Source organism: Panicum hallii, chromosome 9 (assembly GCF_002211085.1).
Source record: "Panicum hallii strain FIL2 chromosome 9, PHallii_v3.1, whole genome shotgun sequence".
Taxonomy (NCBI): Eukaryota; Viridiplantae; Streptophyta; class Magnoliopsida; order Poales; family Poaceae; genus Panicum; species Panicum hallii.
Window position 1 is genome coordinate 15964073 of NC_038050.1, and position 17467 is coordinate 15981539.

The window sequence follows — 17467 nt, forward strand, 5'->3', positions numbered from 1 at the left end:
GAATAGGGTTACTAATGTATTTATGCCTGTGTTTGTACTGTGTTTAAGAAAACTACCTCACATGCTATGTCTAATCTAAATCCGTGATTGTCCCAATCTATCTTAGCATAGTTTTTACTTTAACCATTTTGCGGAGAGCTACGGCAGGCGTGTCAAGCCTCGACTGGCTAATCTTATCACTCACTAATCTTCAAAATTTACATTATTCTCAAATCCAGAGTCCTAAATATGAAGTTTTTCTAGGAAATTTGGGGGAGTCTATTCATCACGCCTACGATTCGAATTCATCCAATTGCAGATGCCGAGTGCGCCCACCCCACCCTCCGACCGCTACGCCACCTGTCCGCCTCCGCTGCCCACCTCCACTCTGACATCCAGCTCCCCCACTCTATTCATGGCCTATCGGCTGTCCTCCGACCGCTGGCGCTTAGCGGAGCCCCCCCCCCCCAACAACCCACCCGCCGCACCGGCCTCACAACCCGTCTCCGCTGCTGGTCTTTCTTGCCCCTCCCCCCTCTTCTAAAGTCGCCGGTGGCGACCGGCTCCTCGGCAACCCCGTTCCCGAAGTCCGGCCACCGCGGATCAGGGAGCGGCTCAGGGAGGAATATAAACAGGAGCGGGGGAGGGCGCTCCAGTCACGCATGATAAATAGATTTTTTCGAAATTTAAGCTTAGTTTCAAAATGGCCTAGTATTTCCTCCAGAATTTTACAATGCTACCAGGCAGACAAAACGCGATTACGCATCGCCGCTCTAATCACCTTCCTTCGGAGTGAGCAGAGGACACGGCGCCCACGCTTGTCCCAGTCGCCGACGACGACGGGTACGACGCGGGGTAAGAGTCGAAGCCCTCGTTCTGCATCATGGCCAGCGCGGTGTAGCTGTGGCACGACCGCGGCGGCTCGGGGAGCGGCGCGTCGCCGTCGAGGTACTGCACCACCTGCCGCATCGATGGCCGCTCGCCGGGCACCGGGTGGGAGCACAGCAGGCCCAGCTTAAGCACCAGCGCGGCCTCCTCCGCGGGGTACTCGCCGCCGAGCCGCGCGTCCGCGGCGTCCGCGAGCACGCCCGCGTGCCAGAGCTCCAGCACCCGGTCCACCAGCACGAACCGCCCGTCGTCGTCGCCGCCGCCGCCGCGCTCGATGGGCCGCCGGCCGCAGGTCACCTCGAGCACGAACGCGCCGAACGCGAACACGTCGGTGGCCGGCGTCACGCGCCGGGTGTGCGCGAGCTCCGGCGCGAGGTACCCCATGGTGCCCACCACGTGCGTGGTCTGCGGGCCAGCGCCGCGCTCGTACAGCCGCGCGAGCCCGAAGTCGCCGAGCCGGGCGTTCATCTCGCCGTCGAGGAGCACGTTGCTGGCCTTGACATCGCGGTGGATGACCACCTGCTCCCAGTCCTCGTGGAGGTACAGCAGGCCCGACGCGACGCCCCTGATAGCGCGGAGCCTCTGCTCCCAGCTCAGGCGCGGCGCGGCGCGGCCGTACAGCCACCTGTCCAGGCTGCCGTTCGGCATGTAGTCGTACACCAGGAGAAGCTCGCCTCTCCGCCGGCAGTAGCCGAGCAGCTGCACGACGTTGCGGTGCCGGAGGCGGCCGATGCTGGCGACCTCGGCGACGAACTGCTTCATCCCTTGCCTCGCGTCGTGCGACACGATCTTCACGGCGACCTCGGTCTTGGACTCCGGGAGCACGCCCTTGTACACGCGGCCGAAGCCTCCGACGCCGAGGAGGTGCTTGCCGTCGAAGCCGCCGGTGGCGCGGAAAAGGTCCTTGTACGCGAACCGGTGCGGGCCGAACTCCACCTCCCAGTCCTCCCGGAGCTCGGCGTACCGGAACCGCCGCCACGCGAGGAGCGACACGCAGGCCACCACCGCGAGCGCAAGGAGCGGCACGGCTACCGGCAGCGCCACGTCGAGCGCCCTGGACCGACGTTTGGTGACGACGCGAGGCATCCTGGGGAGCTTCGCGTAGTCGAGAGTCGGCGCGGCGCCGTCCAGGGCAAAGCTCCAGCCGAGAACGTAGTGGCGCGTGCGGAACGGGCCCGTCGACGACGAGAGTCCGACGTACGCCGTGTCGTTCACCACCGCTGAGAGGTCGACGGCGACGGAGATCAGGGGCATCTTGGGCTTGGGGGCCTCCGCCGGCGCAAGCCTGACGTTGACCACCGTGGCCCGGCCGTCGTAGTCCACCCACACCTGCATCGCGTCGCCGCTGTACAGAGACAGGTTCTTGAAGGCACCGGTGTCGTCGGCGTAGTAACCGGCGGGCTCCGCGGCGACGGACACCAGCCCGTTGACGTCAACGCCGACGTGGTTACTGTTGATGTCCCGGAACTCCGGGTTGAGGATGGTGTCGAGCTCGACTGCGAAGACGTGGTTGCTCGCGTTGCCGTTGTTCTCGTTGTTGAAGAGGCCGAGGAACTGGCTCGGCGACGCCGCGGACAGGTTCTTGCTCGGCGCGACGAAGAAGGCCAGCCCGTTGCCGCTCACCGTCACGTACTCGGCGGCGATGGCGAACACGAAGGTCGTCGAGAACGACCGAGCGGTGCTGTTCTTCGTCGACGCCGGCGCCTTGTCGTGGAAGCGGAGCGGCGCCGGGTGGAACGCGTGGCCTTTCAGCTGGGACGTGACGTTGGTGAGCATGAGCTTGCCGTCCGGCTCGACCACGGCCATGCCGTCCAGGTCGAGTCCCGCGCCGGCGAAGCCGTTGTAGATGAACTGGCCGTCACCGCCGCCGGCGGTTGCTGGCACCGCCGCCTGGCTGAGGCCATGGAAATGGCAGACGAGCAGGACAAGGGATAGGCTGGCAAGCATCGATCTCTTGTCACTTGGAGCAGATTGGCAAGGAACCTATCCTTCGTGCCTTGGTGGTAGGTGGCAGATTAGTGGATTTGTCTCGGACAAGACAAGCAAGCGGACATGAAACCTTTCAGGTAGAATTGCAAAATCAACTATTAATTGACCATTTTATTTCCTTCTCTTAGGATCACATAAATGGGAAGAAAGATCCACATTTTCTTCTCATTTCCCTAGCGAGTCAAATGCAGTCACACAGATGTGCCAAGTCTCATATGATCAGGAATTTGTCTGCAAAATTTGCCAGGAAACGAAAATTCTTGCTACACTAAAAAAATCTCGGCCTTTTTACCGCCTGAAATTTCCATGCTGAAATTTGAATTTGACAAATATAGCCATAAAACATCTCTTTTGTCCAGACCCTAATGCGTCCAATTTGGAGTAGATATAGGCACAGTTTACAAGTAACAACATACCCAAAGAAACAGCAGAAAGTAGCCAAAATTACTGAAAATCTCGAATCAAATTTGACCTAAGGCTAGGCCGAAAGGTGAATGTCTCCTCTATAATATTAGACGCATTGGTCTTGCTAGTACCAGCAAGTCAACTTGAATGACCACACTGGCCAATCAAGCAAGCAAGAAAAGGACGAAGAAATTCTTCAAGTAAAAAAATGTAAGGAGGGAAGGATCGTGATCAGATGCCCTAACCATCACGGTTTCTTCATTTGGAGCTGAATTAATTGTTGATGCGGATGCCAGTACAGTTTTTTTTTCTGATTCAGCAGTCAAGTCAAAGCTGAAAAATAGCAAGGCACGAATCACATGTTTTGAATTTGAAGCTTCAGCCTTCAGGGCTGCTACAGGTTCAAATTTAGTGAGAAAGGAGCTTGGGTATGGAATAGAGCATTCCAGAGTCTAGAATATTGAGGTTAGCTTTTTCATATGTAAATAATTAGTTGGGTTCTGAACTTCTTTGTCACCTTCATATAAATAGATTTGCAGCTCGTCTGTATATCAATAAGAAACGGTGTGGCTCTTACCAATGGATCTACCCTAATGAACTAATGGTCGTAGAATTCAAATGCGAAGTGTAAAATTAAATTAGGAAAGTTTCTAGTACAAGGGCAGAGCTGGTCAGTTATTGCCAGAGAAAGATCAAAGAATAGCTCCTAATGTTTTTAGCTTTTATTATGGGACCAAGGGCATCTCCAACCGTAAACAACAAAGTTACATAATATGGTACATTTGATTTCGCATCAGAAAACAGGAGTCGCAACATGCACCTGCATATCAGTTCAGTCACTTCCTTGTGTGATCGCCAGTGCACAGTGCAGATCATGTCACGACGAGTTTAACTTGGACCAAACTGGAAACGTGTATTTCCAGGTCTCCGCACAATTCAATACACAAACGGGCAAGCTTTACATGGAAGTTACATATGCAAACAACGCGCATACAGATGGCTGGAGTGCTTGACCTGACACCATGTTACATTCGACAGACAAGGTTCGAGTTTTATCTGCTAGTGTACATTACACAATGCTCCTTGATCAGGCTTTTTAAAACCTACACTGATCAAGTGTCATCAAGATGATGTTGGCCTGGGCAACCTCTTGGCGATTTCCTGCCAAATAGATATTCAATATGTTAATATGATTGCGCCAAAGACTGTAACAGCACATGAACAAACTGGGGCAGGATGACTAAACGTGGGAACAAATGTGTTTATCATCTCAGTGTGTTGGTCAGAATATCCACACAGAAAGGTTGCTTTCACGTGTGGTGGTTAGAGCACAAAAGTTCAGGCCTGCTTCACGTTTCCTATAAAAAAAATGTTATGTTTTGCAGATTCGGCTCTACTCCTTCCCTTCTTCCTATCAATGATTTCACATGTAAAGCTGTTTTTTTCCAAGGACAAGACAATTAGCACGCAAGATAGAGAATGACCCCAATCAAATTCAAAAGTTCTGGGAGTCCCTTTTGGACGGGCCAGATTCCAACGGCCACATCACAAAATTTCAGATCTTAAATCACGTGGGCAACAGATCTATTTTTCCCCGAAAGACAAGTGGCAACAGATTGGAAATGCTAACTGCTGCAAGATTTGACTAGCATATTTCTTGATCCTGCTTGGAACGAGGAGTTTTTTATTTTAAAGGAACTAGTCAGCAGTGAAGCCAATAGGCTTTGCTCTCGTCTTACTTGATTACTTCTTCTACCAGCCTTCATTGTGTAGACCAATACCTTTTCAACACTTTGAAAAAACTCACGAGCCTAGATGCTTTTCATGTTCTCACCTGCCTAGTAACTGCTCCCTCAGTTTTTAAATGCAGGACTTTTAGGACAAGCTAATTAGTATGTCATATACTTAAAAAACGGAGGGAGCATATCAAGATAAATTCTCACTATGCTCCCTGATACATAGTTACATACCTCAAATAATTGGTTTATGTTATCGGCTGTTTTTGCTGATGTCTCAATGAAAAACATACTGTTCCTTTCTGCATACTCTTGTGCTTCCTTAAGAAATCAAAGCATAGTGTCAAAACCTTTAACATTACCATTCAAATAGACAAATTGGCATAACCTTTCTTTCATACCTGAGAAGATACACTACGATTTTCATGTAGATCAGCCTTATTTCCAACCAAAGCCATAATCATATCGGGACCACCATGTTTTTGAAGTTCCTGAGGAGTGGAAAAAGAAAGTGATGAAAAATTCAGGCTTGTGGCAAAAACAGAAGAGGATATCATCATGGATTTCATTATGCTAATAAATACAAATGTTGCTCGCACAGTCAAAACTGAATAGACAAAAGCTACAGAATACATGCATAGCTAAATAACAAGAAGTTAGGGCATTTGCTATGCTGTCGATAGCAGATCTTATGGGACTCTATGGAACAATCATGATCATAATATTTGAAATAGTTACGAAAACCTCTTACTACTGTAGTACAAGATGAGACTTCAATACAGTAAGATATGCTCTACAATTATACTGTCAATGTAGTAGTAGACTGACTGGAAATATCTCTGTAGTATAACACAAACATGATATGGTAACTCAGAAGCAGAAACACAAATCCTAGAGAACTTGTGACCAACGTTTTGGAGTTTGGAGTGAATTAATTGAACTTGACCATCCATACATCTCAAGGAGATTTCATAGACAAGATTAATCAGCATATGACTTCATAGAAGCGAATAGATGCAGTACCTTCACCCAGTATTGTGCTTTGTTAAATGATTCTGGACTGGTTATGTCATAGACAACAATTGCAGCACCAGCTCCCCGGTAGTAAAGAGGCGCCAAGGCAGCATACCTGAAAGTTGACTATCTTTCATGAATTATGCAAGAAAATCATTACTATGCTTGAATACAACTTAAGTAAACTGAACTTGAACATGAGAGCGTAAGTGGGTACTTTTTTGATGAAATTTCTTTAGGCAGATCAATGCAAATATGACATAGGGATGCAAGTGGTTTGTCCGCGAACCCCCATATAGGTTATTTTTAGATGGGTTTCCATTAAAGCCAACTAAAAATAAACTATATGTGGGTTAACGGACACACCCACCTGCATTCCTAATGCCCTACATGTCATAACTTAAAATTAAAGCCAAGCCCCTAATATGTACCTCTCTTGGCCAGCAGTATCCCATATTTCAAACTTCACTGTTGTGGAGTCCTCTAATGCCAATGTTTGTGACAAAAATGATGCACCAACAGTTACCTAAATTCATTAAATGGAAGAAGGTGAAGCGAAATTGCGCGTGTGAAAAGTTTAAAGTACAATGTATGTACTGTTCATGAAACCGAAAAACGATAGTTGCTAGTTTAACCTTGGAAGTAGGGTCAAACTGACCACGGACAAAGCGAAGAACGATGCAGCTCTTCCCAACACCAGAGTCTCCAAGTAATACCAACTGCAAAGGGAACAAATAAGAGAAACTGAGAACAATGTGCAATTTCGATTCAATTTGATGCCAACATTTCAAAAAAACAACAAGCATTACACCAAGGCATTAATTGGACTGAGATATGACGTCGATATGCTGATAAAACGCTAGCCAGATACATACAAGAGCAAGGAGAATTATAGTGACAGAATTACAGTTTAATTTGTGAATAAACATATCCAAGTACAAATTTAAATAAATGACCCATATAAGATTGTTATTAGCAAACCTTCACTCGGAAGTTCTTTGAATCAATATCAGAATTCCCACTGTTGACATTGTTCAACCCTCCACCTCCAGCATTAGTGGCTAAATGAGGGGAAAAAATGCTGCATCAGCGCATAGCAAAATTGTTTGCTACCTAGCAGCTTCACATTATAATAATGTTGATTTGAAAAGCACAAGAGTGACTAACTGGAGAAAATTCAATACCATGTAACTATAATTCCATTTTAGCAGTTTTGCATGGATCCTTTTAAAGTATATTTGCCAACCCAGCAGCCACAAGGAATTTTTAAGAGGTATGACTGCTCCCCCACCCCACCTAAGAGTACTGGGGGAAAAACATGATTTAAACGAGGTTTACAAGAAGCTACAGTGAAAATTATATAGATCCTGTTATGAGCTGAAGAACATAAGATTTAAGGAAATCCATATGATTACAACTATTTTAGTAAAAATTTCAATTTTGGATATTCAACTAATGGCACTTTTGAGTGAACATAGGTTTGAGAGGATGGAATCTAGATAATTTTCTTTCGTAGTTTATTTTTATGACTGGTAAGCAGGCCTACATTCCTTGCAAGGCTATAAGAGCTCTAGTTTAAACAGGTGACTATTTTGCGTCCCAACATAAATCCATAATAGTTATAAAGCAAAATATTAAGCTTCCAACAGTTGTTCGGGGATATAATGGAATTAAGAATGATCTATTTTGCTATTACCTTTATTAGAATTTTGTTGAACAATAGTTGCAATTTCTATTTTGATGACTAGTATGCAGGCCTACATTCCTTGCAAGGCTATAATAGCTCTTTTTTAAACAGCGGATTAATTTTGGGTCCCACCATCAATGTGCGGTAGTTAGAAAGCAAAACATTAAGGTTTTAGGGAATATCGATGGAATTAAGAATGACCTGTCTTAGGCTATTCACAATGGGAGTTTCATGGGGTGTTTCATGGCATTAATTAGCCTGCCACATCAGCAATTTGGATGACATGGCACATCATTTAAGAAGTAAGAGTTTTATGGAGTTTCATGAGGATGAAACTATGTTAACTCATTTCCAAGAACTTGGAAACCGTGTGAAACCTCCATTGAGAGTGTTTTGTTTCATCTTCACACAATTGAGTAAATCCTATTGGTTATTTATTTGCAGCATTTAAGTAGTATGTTGGCATATGAAATAGTGAGATGAAACTCTCTACTGAGAGAGGGTGTTTCATCCTTCTACAAAGTTGAGGTGGCATTCTTGGAAACATGGACATGAAACCCCCATTGTGATTAGCCTTACTATAAATAGCTGCAATTTCCATTTCCTAGGTTAACTACGGAGAGAGGGGGTGTTAAATACACTGATTCATTTATAGCACTTCCTAAATCAGAAGCATCACTCGCACTAATTGCCAACTGGTGTGTCTTATAGCGCCTCTCAACCTTAAGGGTGCTTGTTGGGTGAGTGCATGAACTATGATATGAACTCAGTACCACGCCTTAATATAAAAGTCCTCCTATTTTAGATGTCAATACACCAAAATGTCAATTTGTACCCCTTGTTTGTGGTTGCTCATTTGATTGTCCCACTAGTGCTATTGCCATGTAGAAGCAGTTTTGAGAAGAGAGCAGTAATTGAATTCTAGTCTATTCTCAAAGTATATGAGCTGCCAAAGGATTGATTTCACATCAACACACAACGACCTTCAGGCTTGAGTCAACGCTAGTGTACAGAACTTGCAAAGCAACCAAATCATCCCCCCCCCCCAATCCCCCAGTCCCCTCCAATCCACATGGGGAATGGGTTTATCCAAAGAAGCTGTAAAGACCGAATTTTCCCCATTCCTACATCCCAACAACCTTCGTAGTCTCACAGATTTCATATCCCATTCAGCTCCATGGATTCCTAGACAAAATTTACACAAAAGACCGATCAAAACTCCACGAATCGATGAAGCTGCAAACCCAGCCACCGTCGCAGCGCAAACTTTCCCCCAAACTGAAGCAGCATTGACCTCTCACCCCACAACCCCTTAAGTCCCAATCGGGAGCCCGAATCACACCGTGCCTACAGAAGCACCCACCCTACTCAACTCCGAGCTTCCGAGGCCATATCGCCCAAGCACCACAACAGTCAACAGTAATGAACAGAAAGATCCACAGATGAGGGGAAGAAAATGGGAGCGATTTCTTTTTTCCTTTTGGGTTGCTGGTGAGACCGGTAGGAGCTACCTGGTAGGGAGGAGGAGCAGCCCATGGGTGGCGCGCGGGGGGTTGCCGGACGAACGAGCTGAGGCGGATGGTGCGCAGGCGGCGGAGGCCGGCGGTTGCCGACGGCGGGGGCGAAGCCGGTTGGTGGTTTTTGGTCGGCTCGCAAATTCTTCCTGGCTTGGGCGTCGGCTGCTCGGGGACTTGGCTGCAAATGGTGACTGTTACTGACAAGTGGGCCCCAGATCCTAGAGGCCCGCATGTCAGCGACCAAGTCGCGGTGGCGTCCGTCGCCGTCCGCTCGTGTCGGGGACACGTAGCAGTTGCGCACGGGGAACGTGGCACACGTGGGTAGCAATGGAATGGACGTCGTATGCGGTCCAGTGTATGCATACGGTATTCCACTTGAGTTGTATCAGATTCCCGCCGTATTTTAGTTCTGGCCCAGCCCAATAGGCCGACCATGATGTTAGAGGGAGCGCTACATGGGCCAAGAGCTATGCGAGCAGCCCAGTGTGCTAAACCTTACGGCCTACTTGTTTTGGTCCAGTCGGTGCGTCTGAAAGGCCGGATACTTGACCATCGCTCCCGTTCATCCAGAGATTTCATTCCACGTCTACGTTCTTTCTTCCGCCGAATGCCCCTGCGCCCCGCCACGTGCGGCGCATGCACGCCTCGCCGGCGGCCGTGCCCTGCGGCCAGGAAGCCATCGAGGTTTTCCTGCGAGACGCATCGCATCCGGCGGCATCCGTCCGCGGCTAGGCCAGCACGGCATGGCCCATGCTCGCTGGCATCATTACCGGATGCCCGGATGCCACCCCAAGTCCCCAGGCCACGGCATGTCGGCATCACCCTTCGCGTCAGACGTCACCCGCCCCCCGCCCATGATCCGTCACCGTTCGTCGAAGCAGCCGCCGGACCAGTCCGAGCCGCGCGGCGGCAGCCGCCAGCCGCCAGCACGACGGACCATTCGCCTGGCTAACGGGCTAACGGGCAAGCCAGCACCAGCCGGTCCATGGTCCCTCGACAACCCGCTCCCACCCGGTGGCCCGCGCGGCGTTCCGAGAGATCGCGATGACGTCTCCGCCTCCTCGGCTGGCGCGCCCCCCGGCCACCTGGGGCACGTCGGAATCCCCGGGAACACGACGCGCGGGCCAGGCCAAACGACAACGATGAGCGAGCCCACAGCGCCAGCGAGCCGGGATCTGTGCCTTCTTCTCTTCACTCCGCGGCGGGTGGGACGCAACGGCACCACACCGGCGTTGGCCAGTCGCCGCCTCGCCGGCAGATTTTCCTTGCCGGACGACGGACTCTTCGTTCGTCTTCAACGGCTGCTTGTTCAGTTGTTTGCATCTCAACGGCGCCGTTCGGATCACAAGCACATCTCTGCTCTTCTTATTTGTCGTAGCGGCTCAAGTCCGGCTGCTTCCTGCTTCTCCGTTTGTGCACTTGAAGTTTCTATTGGAGGCGAAAGAAGAAAGAAAAAAACCGCATGCCACATCCCTTTCTTTGGTGACTCAAGAAGTTGGTTCGGTGCAGGGTACACGGACGACCGGGAAAAAGAAGAGTCAAGATAGGCTTACAAATAGATCGCGACGGATCGGACCGAGGGGCGCAGACGCGCAGCTGGCCTTCTCCCCTGTTCCTTGATCGACTCTTGAAGGTGACGCATCATATTATGCGTGTTGGCGACGTCGCAGCACTGATGATGCATGGGGCATGGATCATTTGGAAGGCGCGAAACCGAGCTATGTTCGATCAGAAGACTACAACATCAGGAGAGGTCCTGCAGGAGATCAAGGCGGAGGTGCTATGCAGGAAAATGGCCCGCGGGAAACCTGGGTTATCTAGTTTCAATGTTTAGAGTTTATTTCCTTGAGTTCGAGCTTCATCGTTTTTATATAATATCGACTTTGTAAGAACCTGCATGCTTCTTCTTCTTAAATGATATCGCGGTGCTCCCGTAAATCTTTCAAAAAAAAGTGTCGGCGACATCGACGGGACGACGATGCTTTGTAGCAGGACCGAGGCTCCGTTTGGTTCCGGATACTAAAATTCATCAAAGAAAATATTACTATTTAGAAGTATTAAATAAGATCTGTTCATAAAATCTTTTGCACGGATGGGTGCTAATTCGTGATATAAATTTAATGATCCTAATTAATCTATAATTTGTTATAGTGATGTTACAGTAAGCCTCCGCTGATTATGGATTAGTATACCTCATTAGATTTATCTCGCGAATTAGTCCAGAGATTCTACAATTAGTTTTATAATTAGATTTTATTTAATACTATCATATGATAAATTTTTTTACGTGATAGGGCTAAAGTTTAGCCCTATAAGAGGGAATGGAAGGTTTATATCTTTGGATTTTTCTTAAAGGTGGTTTATTTATATCTTATTAGTATCTCCCGAGTTAGTATAAGAAAGATTTGACAAGAAGGCACAAAATAATGGGCTTCCCGCAGTGTTTGCGTTGCTTTGGCACGAAGCAATTAGGCATCGACAGAGAGCGGCGCGTGGACGCTCGCGCGGCCTACGCGCTCGTCGGCAGTGCCAGCTTTTGTCGGAACTCGGAACCTCAGGTCTTTCGTCAATGCCCTGCATGGCCCTCAACGCCTGTGATCCCTCTCGATTGGACTGTGGCTCGCAACTGCCCCTGTTCGGGCGCGTTCGTTTCGTGAGCTCTAAAGTTTAGAGGGTCACATTAAAAAGAATCTTGTCATTTAGAAGTATTAAATAAAGTCTAATTACAAAACTAATTGTAGAACCCCAGTGCTAATTCGCGAGACGAATCTAATGAGGTATATTAGTCCATGATTAGCGGATGATTACTGTAGCATCATTGTGGCAAATTATGGATTAATTAGGCTCATTAAATTTGTCTCGCGAATTAGCACCCAGCTGTGCAAAAAGTTTTATAAACAGATTTTATTTAATATTTCTAAATAGCAAAATTCTCTTTGATGTGATGGGTCTAAAGTTTAAAGGGTAGGAAAGGAACAGGGCCTTCGTCTCCTAGCGGCCTGAAATTACACGAAAACGAATGATGTGCAAATTAATGAAACGTGGCTGTCGGTGCGTGCGCACGAAGAAACCGTGCAAATTAAAAACTGCCGTCTCCGGTTTACTATTCAGGATCGGTCCCAGGCCTGCTGATCCTTCTGCTTTAGTCCACGAGGATCTGGCTCAGTCCAGAAAGTCCAGAACAGGAACGCAGATAGAGGTCGTCCTCCTCTCGTCAAAACGGCACCTTCAGATGATCAGGTATTCAGATCAGTCCCTTCCCCACCCCCACTACAAAAAGGCGCTTTTAGCTCGGTTTAGCAAAAGAGATGGGCCACTAAATAAGTGGATTTGCGTGACACCATCCATGCCACGCTCTACCTGGCCGCCTGCACCTCCGGGTGTCTCCTCTAGCCGCGCCGTTCGCGCCGAGATCAGAGGTCACCAAACGATGCTGCCGCATGTGCTCGACCGTCATCTTCCCAACGTCCGGCGAGTTAGATCGGATCGGGACGATCTGAGTGGCTGGTCGGTCGACGCGGCGTGAACGAAGGTGACCCCGCATCGCTCGGGCTACTCGGCAGCACACCGAGCTGAGAACCTACCATCAACAGCAATCAGACGGACGGACGGACGGACGGATCGTTGGACGTGTGACTTGGCTGGCCAGCGGTGGCGGGCTCGCGGCTGGCTGATGCTCCCGAGGGCGGGGCAGATCGGGCGAGAGCATCTCCGGTCGCTAGCAAGGGCCTCGCATACATCCACCGGTTTCGGTTCGCCCGGTGGACGCCGACGCCGCACCCGCCGCCCAGGACGCGCGCTACCGCTAACAAGGCCGGGCTAGCCGTGTGGGGTGGGGTGCTGTCGCGGCAGGGACGTCGCCGGAGCGCGACGCCGCAACCGATCCAGGTTCTCTGATGTCTGATCGCTCGCTCGTACGGCCGGCCCATCAGTGAATCACCACCGGTGGTCGGTTTCGTTGGTGACTGGGAGTCTCAGGATGCAATGAATGCCTTGCTCGCTTCTCCGCCGTTGCCTCGCGCTGCTAGTGAAGCTCGGTTGCTGCCTGCCTCCCCTCTGTATACATGGGCACAGTTGCAGTTCCAAACCGCCGGCATCACATCTCTTTCTCCGGTGACTCGGAGGTTCCAAGATGCAATGCACACTGATCCGGGGATTGAAGCAGTCAAACTGAGTGCGACGGACACACGGCAATAATTCAGTCTCCTCCCCTGTTTCTTGGGACGAAACCAAAAGGACAAAGAAAGAAATATATTCGGGTAATACTGCTTGATTCATCAAGACTGAAGGTGATGCGCCCCTGTTGGCGCTATCGATGGTGCTGTGGCCGGATAGAGTTTTGGCTTCGGGAGCAAGTTGATCAAAGCCAAGTTTATCGCTGAAGCGACGCAGAAAAAACAAACAAAGAAGCTTCTCAGAAATAACCGGCCAGTACTTGGGTATGAAGCACGAAGAAAGTGACAGTGCCAACCTTTTTTTCCTTTTCGTTTCTTTTTCTTTTTCCTCTTCTTTCCAGGACTCAACATCTGTAGGCTGCTTCAAAACTTGATAAGCTTCCAGGCCCCCTGAAATCCAAGACGATCTGGTGAGCCTGGAAACCGCACGCCCACGTCCCCACTAACAAAAGGCCCTTTTAGCTCGATTTAGCCAAAAGATGGGCCAAGAAGCGATGGATTTGCGTGACGTTTTTTTAGATAAGGGATTAACGGCCTCTATGTCCATCCTGTGGATATATACAGCGAAGGTAGCAGAGTTCTTAGAGTCTCTATACCTCAAATGAGAATACCAAAATACAAGAAAGAACACTCTAAAACAAAAGGAAAAAAACTTGAAGACTAAGCTTCAATTTTCTCCTTTGCTCTCGTATCATCCTTTCAAAATCCTTACGCAGCACCAAACTATCACATCTGTTGTTTTCTTAGAAACTTGATGTCCGAATCATATGGTGCCCGTTGAAACAACATCATCAAACCTAAAGATCTCCAAGGGGACGCTTCAAAAAGAGAACGACATCGAAGACGCCGTCGCCGCCTCATCCGACAAGCCAGAATTAGATTTTCATCCAAAAAATCGACGACGGTTGCAGGCAACACCATGACAACGTCTCAGAGGGAAACGACACTAAAAAGCGCCACCGTTGTCGACACCGACTCAATGGCGAGAAGGACTTTCATCCGGAACACCTACCCGGCAGCACCACCGTCCCAACAAGAAGCGATGGTGATACTACTATCGGGGTTGATAGAAATGGCGGCGGTGCCAAACTGGAGAGTAGCCCGGTGCCCGCGGTGATGTGTACGCCTCCAGCTACGATCTGAGAAGTAGACGGCCACCGCATGCCTGAGAAGAACCAGCTCGATAGAGGGCAGATGCGACGCTGGTGGACCAGCAAGGCAGCGTATGGCCACAGCTCGGTGCAGAAGCGACCAAACCTGGCGGCCACAACCCTCGGAGCAGCAGGGGCGACCAGCCTGACAGTACCATCCCCTACCCAGGAGAGATCTGAGGGAGGGGAAAGCGGATCCGATGAAGTATGGGCCGAGGGTACGATGGCAGGCGAACGCGAGCTGGACGAATCCTCGCGCCGACCCAGGCCACCGCACCGCCTCCTTCCCAAGCCGCAGCCACCGGGCCGTAGCCGCTGGCCACCACCATGGGCTCTCTGAGGGCCTCTCCGCCGGATCCGGTCTCATTGGCTGCGGAGCTAGGCAGCCTCGACTTGCCCGTTGCCTGAGATGTCGGGAGCCAGACCGTCCCCTCCAGAAGATGTGTTTCGTCGTGGAGACTAGAGAGGTCTTGCCACCGCCCTCCCGGTGGCCGCCCGATCTTCCGTGCGGGCCACTCCGGCGGCGGCGAGGAGAAGAACGCGGAGTGGGAGGGGCTAGCGGCGGCAGCGCTGTCGCTCCGACGGGAGCGACGTGGGGAGAGAGACATCGTCATGCGCATGGACACTCGCCTATTCTCTGGCTATCTAGCTGGTGGCTACCTCGCCTCCACCCCGTATGGGCGGAGCCCTCTTAGGGTCATACTGAGCTCCGGCCCCCCTGCCAATTACAAATTTCCGAAGAGTTTAGCATATATGTGTTGTATGTATGCTAATTTTGCATGGCTGCATGCATATCTCACACCCATCTTTCTTCTATTGGATCTGCTAGAGATGTGGAAAGTAACTCAACTAATGGAATCCGTGAAATACTTTGCCGACTGATCCTGGTATCCTGTCACGCTCCGCCACTGCACCCCGTGCACTAAATCATCAAACGGTGCCGCACTGTCATCAGGAGACGAACGATCATGTCATCAGCTCGAGACGTTCGGTGAGCGAAGTGCTCTGGTGATCTGGCCCAATGGATGGCGATGCAACGGGATCCCTTCTTCCTTTCAGCGCAGCGGCACCGGCCGTTGGAGCAGCATCTCTTCTCCTGTCGCTGGCGCAGCAGTGCTCGCGATCCCACCAACCGGCCGCGGCTCGCCCGATCCACGGACGCCGACGGCGCACCCGCTCGCCGGCTCGCGTCCGTCCGTCCCCTCGACACCCAGCGAACGAACCCGCATGCATACAAGAAACCGTTAAGTCCCCTGACGCCGTGCACGCGCCGCAACCACGGTTTCGACCGGTGTTGGTGTTTAACCTTCGAATCCTCGCTTCAAATTCATCGAGGGATACCCTGAGGTGGTAAATTGTAGGTAGGGTGTCGCTGAGATTCGGAACAAGAAACACGAAATTTTAGACAGGTTCGGACTGCCGAGAGCGTAATTCACTACGTTATGTGTGGTGGTTTGTATTGCTTTAGATGGTATAATCTTTAGAGGGGGTTCTATCCGTTCTTATATAGTCTGGGATGATAGGGTTATATGAAAGTTCTAACCAAATACGAGTCTATGAGTCCTATACCCGAGTGCTACTCGCATAGTTTGATTCTGTTCCAACTAATTCTACTTCTGTGCTAGTAACAACTGGTGCAGTATGTGGACCATGTCTCATCCTAAATCTTAAAATATATATACTATGTATCCAGTCCCACGAGGCCGGATCTTATGAGCGGTCAGTGAATCAGCGCATAGACCGCGAACGCCGGACAGGCTCCCACCTCCAAGCTTGTATTGGAAGAAAGAAACGTGGCTCTGTCCTTTCTCCGCTTGGAATTCAAAAAAAAAATAATCGAGAAACGCAGTGTAGATGGATGAGGCTAGGAAGTCGGACCAGGCTGCGAAAGGGTCGCTTCTTTTCTTTGAAAGATTGCGATGCACTTCCATTTGCAAGCATGCATGCACGTGCTTTTGGGTGGAAAATGCATGCCCACATTGAACGTTCGTCGGGGCCTCAGGCAACATCTACTACTGTATCTCTGAAGAAGCTTGGAGTCGTAGTCGACGGTAATCGTCAGGGACGATCCGGTGCAGGCAGCAGGCTACACCAGTACTAGCAAGTACGTGCCTCAACACCCAGAGGCCGTTCTTCCTTCGAAGCAAACGCTCGAGTGCATGCCATCTACTAGCAACCAAAATCGCCGCTGGCCGATGCTCCCGAGAGCAGGAGCAGAGCATCTCCTGTTGTCGTGCCGCTAGCGTATCCATCGATCCGATCCCACCGGTTAAGCCGGACACCGACGGCGCACCCGCGCCCCCTCCCCGCGTCGCCCAGCGCACCTGCACGGAGCAGAGGCCGCGCGCGGGGCCGGACAACGACGCGCTAATAAGGATCGGAGTTGCCGTGCCCGTTCGCCGCGGCAGGCTCGCTCGCCGCCGTTGGAGCGCGACGCCGCAACCACGGCTCGTCGGCTCGTCCACGTACGGTACCCGTCGGTGGTGCATCGCTGCGTTCGATGATTGCTAGCACTAGCAGGAGCGTCACTGCGTCAGGCAGGTTTGCGCTTGTTGGCTTCTCGGGAGGGTCCTTCCGGGCGCAGCCGTTGCGCTCGGTCCCTGGCCTCTCGTCGCTTTCCCCGCGAGAGCATGTCCGGAGCCCCGTAGCACAAAGGCCCTTTAGAGCCATGCCAGATCCTTTAGAGCGGGCGGGTTTATCCTGATCGTCGACGCCGTCGGTGTGATGGCGTAGGTAGGCATCGGGTACGTACACAGCCGTCTGGTAAGCTGCCACAGTACGTACTTGACCGATGCGGGTGTGGTACATGGTACATGCACACATGTACCATTGCCCCTTTTCGACGCATGAAGCTGCTCGTACGCATGTACAGCACCACAAGGCCTGATTTTTTTCCCCCGTCAGGCCTCCTCCAACGGTCTAGCTT

At 50.6% G+C, this 17467-nt stretch overlaps 2 protein-coding genes across 2 annotated transcripts; both read right to left on the bottom strand.

Moving 5' to 3' along the window:
- Positions 1–671: 671 nt before the first annotated feature.
- On the bottom strand, positions 672–3365 carry LOC112875204 (L-type lectin-domain containing receptor kinase IV.1-like). Its single transcript, XM_025938965.1, has one exon. The coding sequence runs from the start codon at positions 2812–2814 to the stop codon at positions 757–759; it is 2058 nt and encodes a 685-aa protein (XP_025794750.1). The 5' UTR covers positions 2815–3365; the 3' UTR covers positions 672–756.
- A 596-nt stretch (positions 3366–3961) lies between these two features.
- On the bottom strand, positions 3962–9373 carry LOC112877449 (ras-related protein RABF1-like). The gene is made up of 8 exons (XM_025941761.1): positions 9210–9373; positions 6993–7072; positions 6647–6730; positions 6443–6537; positions 6021–6126; positions 5399–5488; positions 5232–5318; positions 3962–4422 (listed from the first exon to the last, which is right to left on the bottom strand). The coding sequence occupies exons 1-8, from the start codon at positions 9232–9234 to the stop codon at positions 4384–4386; spliced, it is 606 nt and encodes a 201-aa protein (XP_025797546.1). The 5' UTR covers positions 9235–9373; the 3' UTR covers positions 3962–4383.
- Positions 9374–17467: the final 8094 nt, after the last annotated feature.

Excerpts from the sequence above, each read along its gene's own strand:
- LOC112877449 (XM_025941761.1), bottom strand. The coding sequence starts at position 9,234 with ATGGGCTGCTCCTCCTCCCTACCAG. Across the intron at positions 6,127-6,442 it reads GATACTGCTGGCCAAGAGAG|GTATGCTGCCTTGGCGCCTC; the intron begins GTACATATTAGG and ends GTCAACTTTCAG. Across the intron at positions 5,319-5,398 it reads ATCGTAGTGTATCTTCTCAG|GAAGCACAAGAGTATGCAGA; the intron begins GTATGAAAGAAA and ends TGATTTCTTAAG.
- LOC112875204 (XM_025938965.1), bottom strand. The coding sequence starts at position 2,814 with ATGCTTGCCAGCCTATCCCTTGTCCTGCTCGTCTGCCATTTCCATGGC.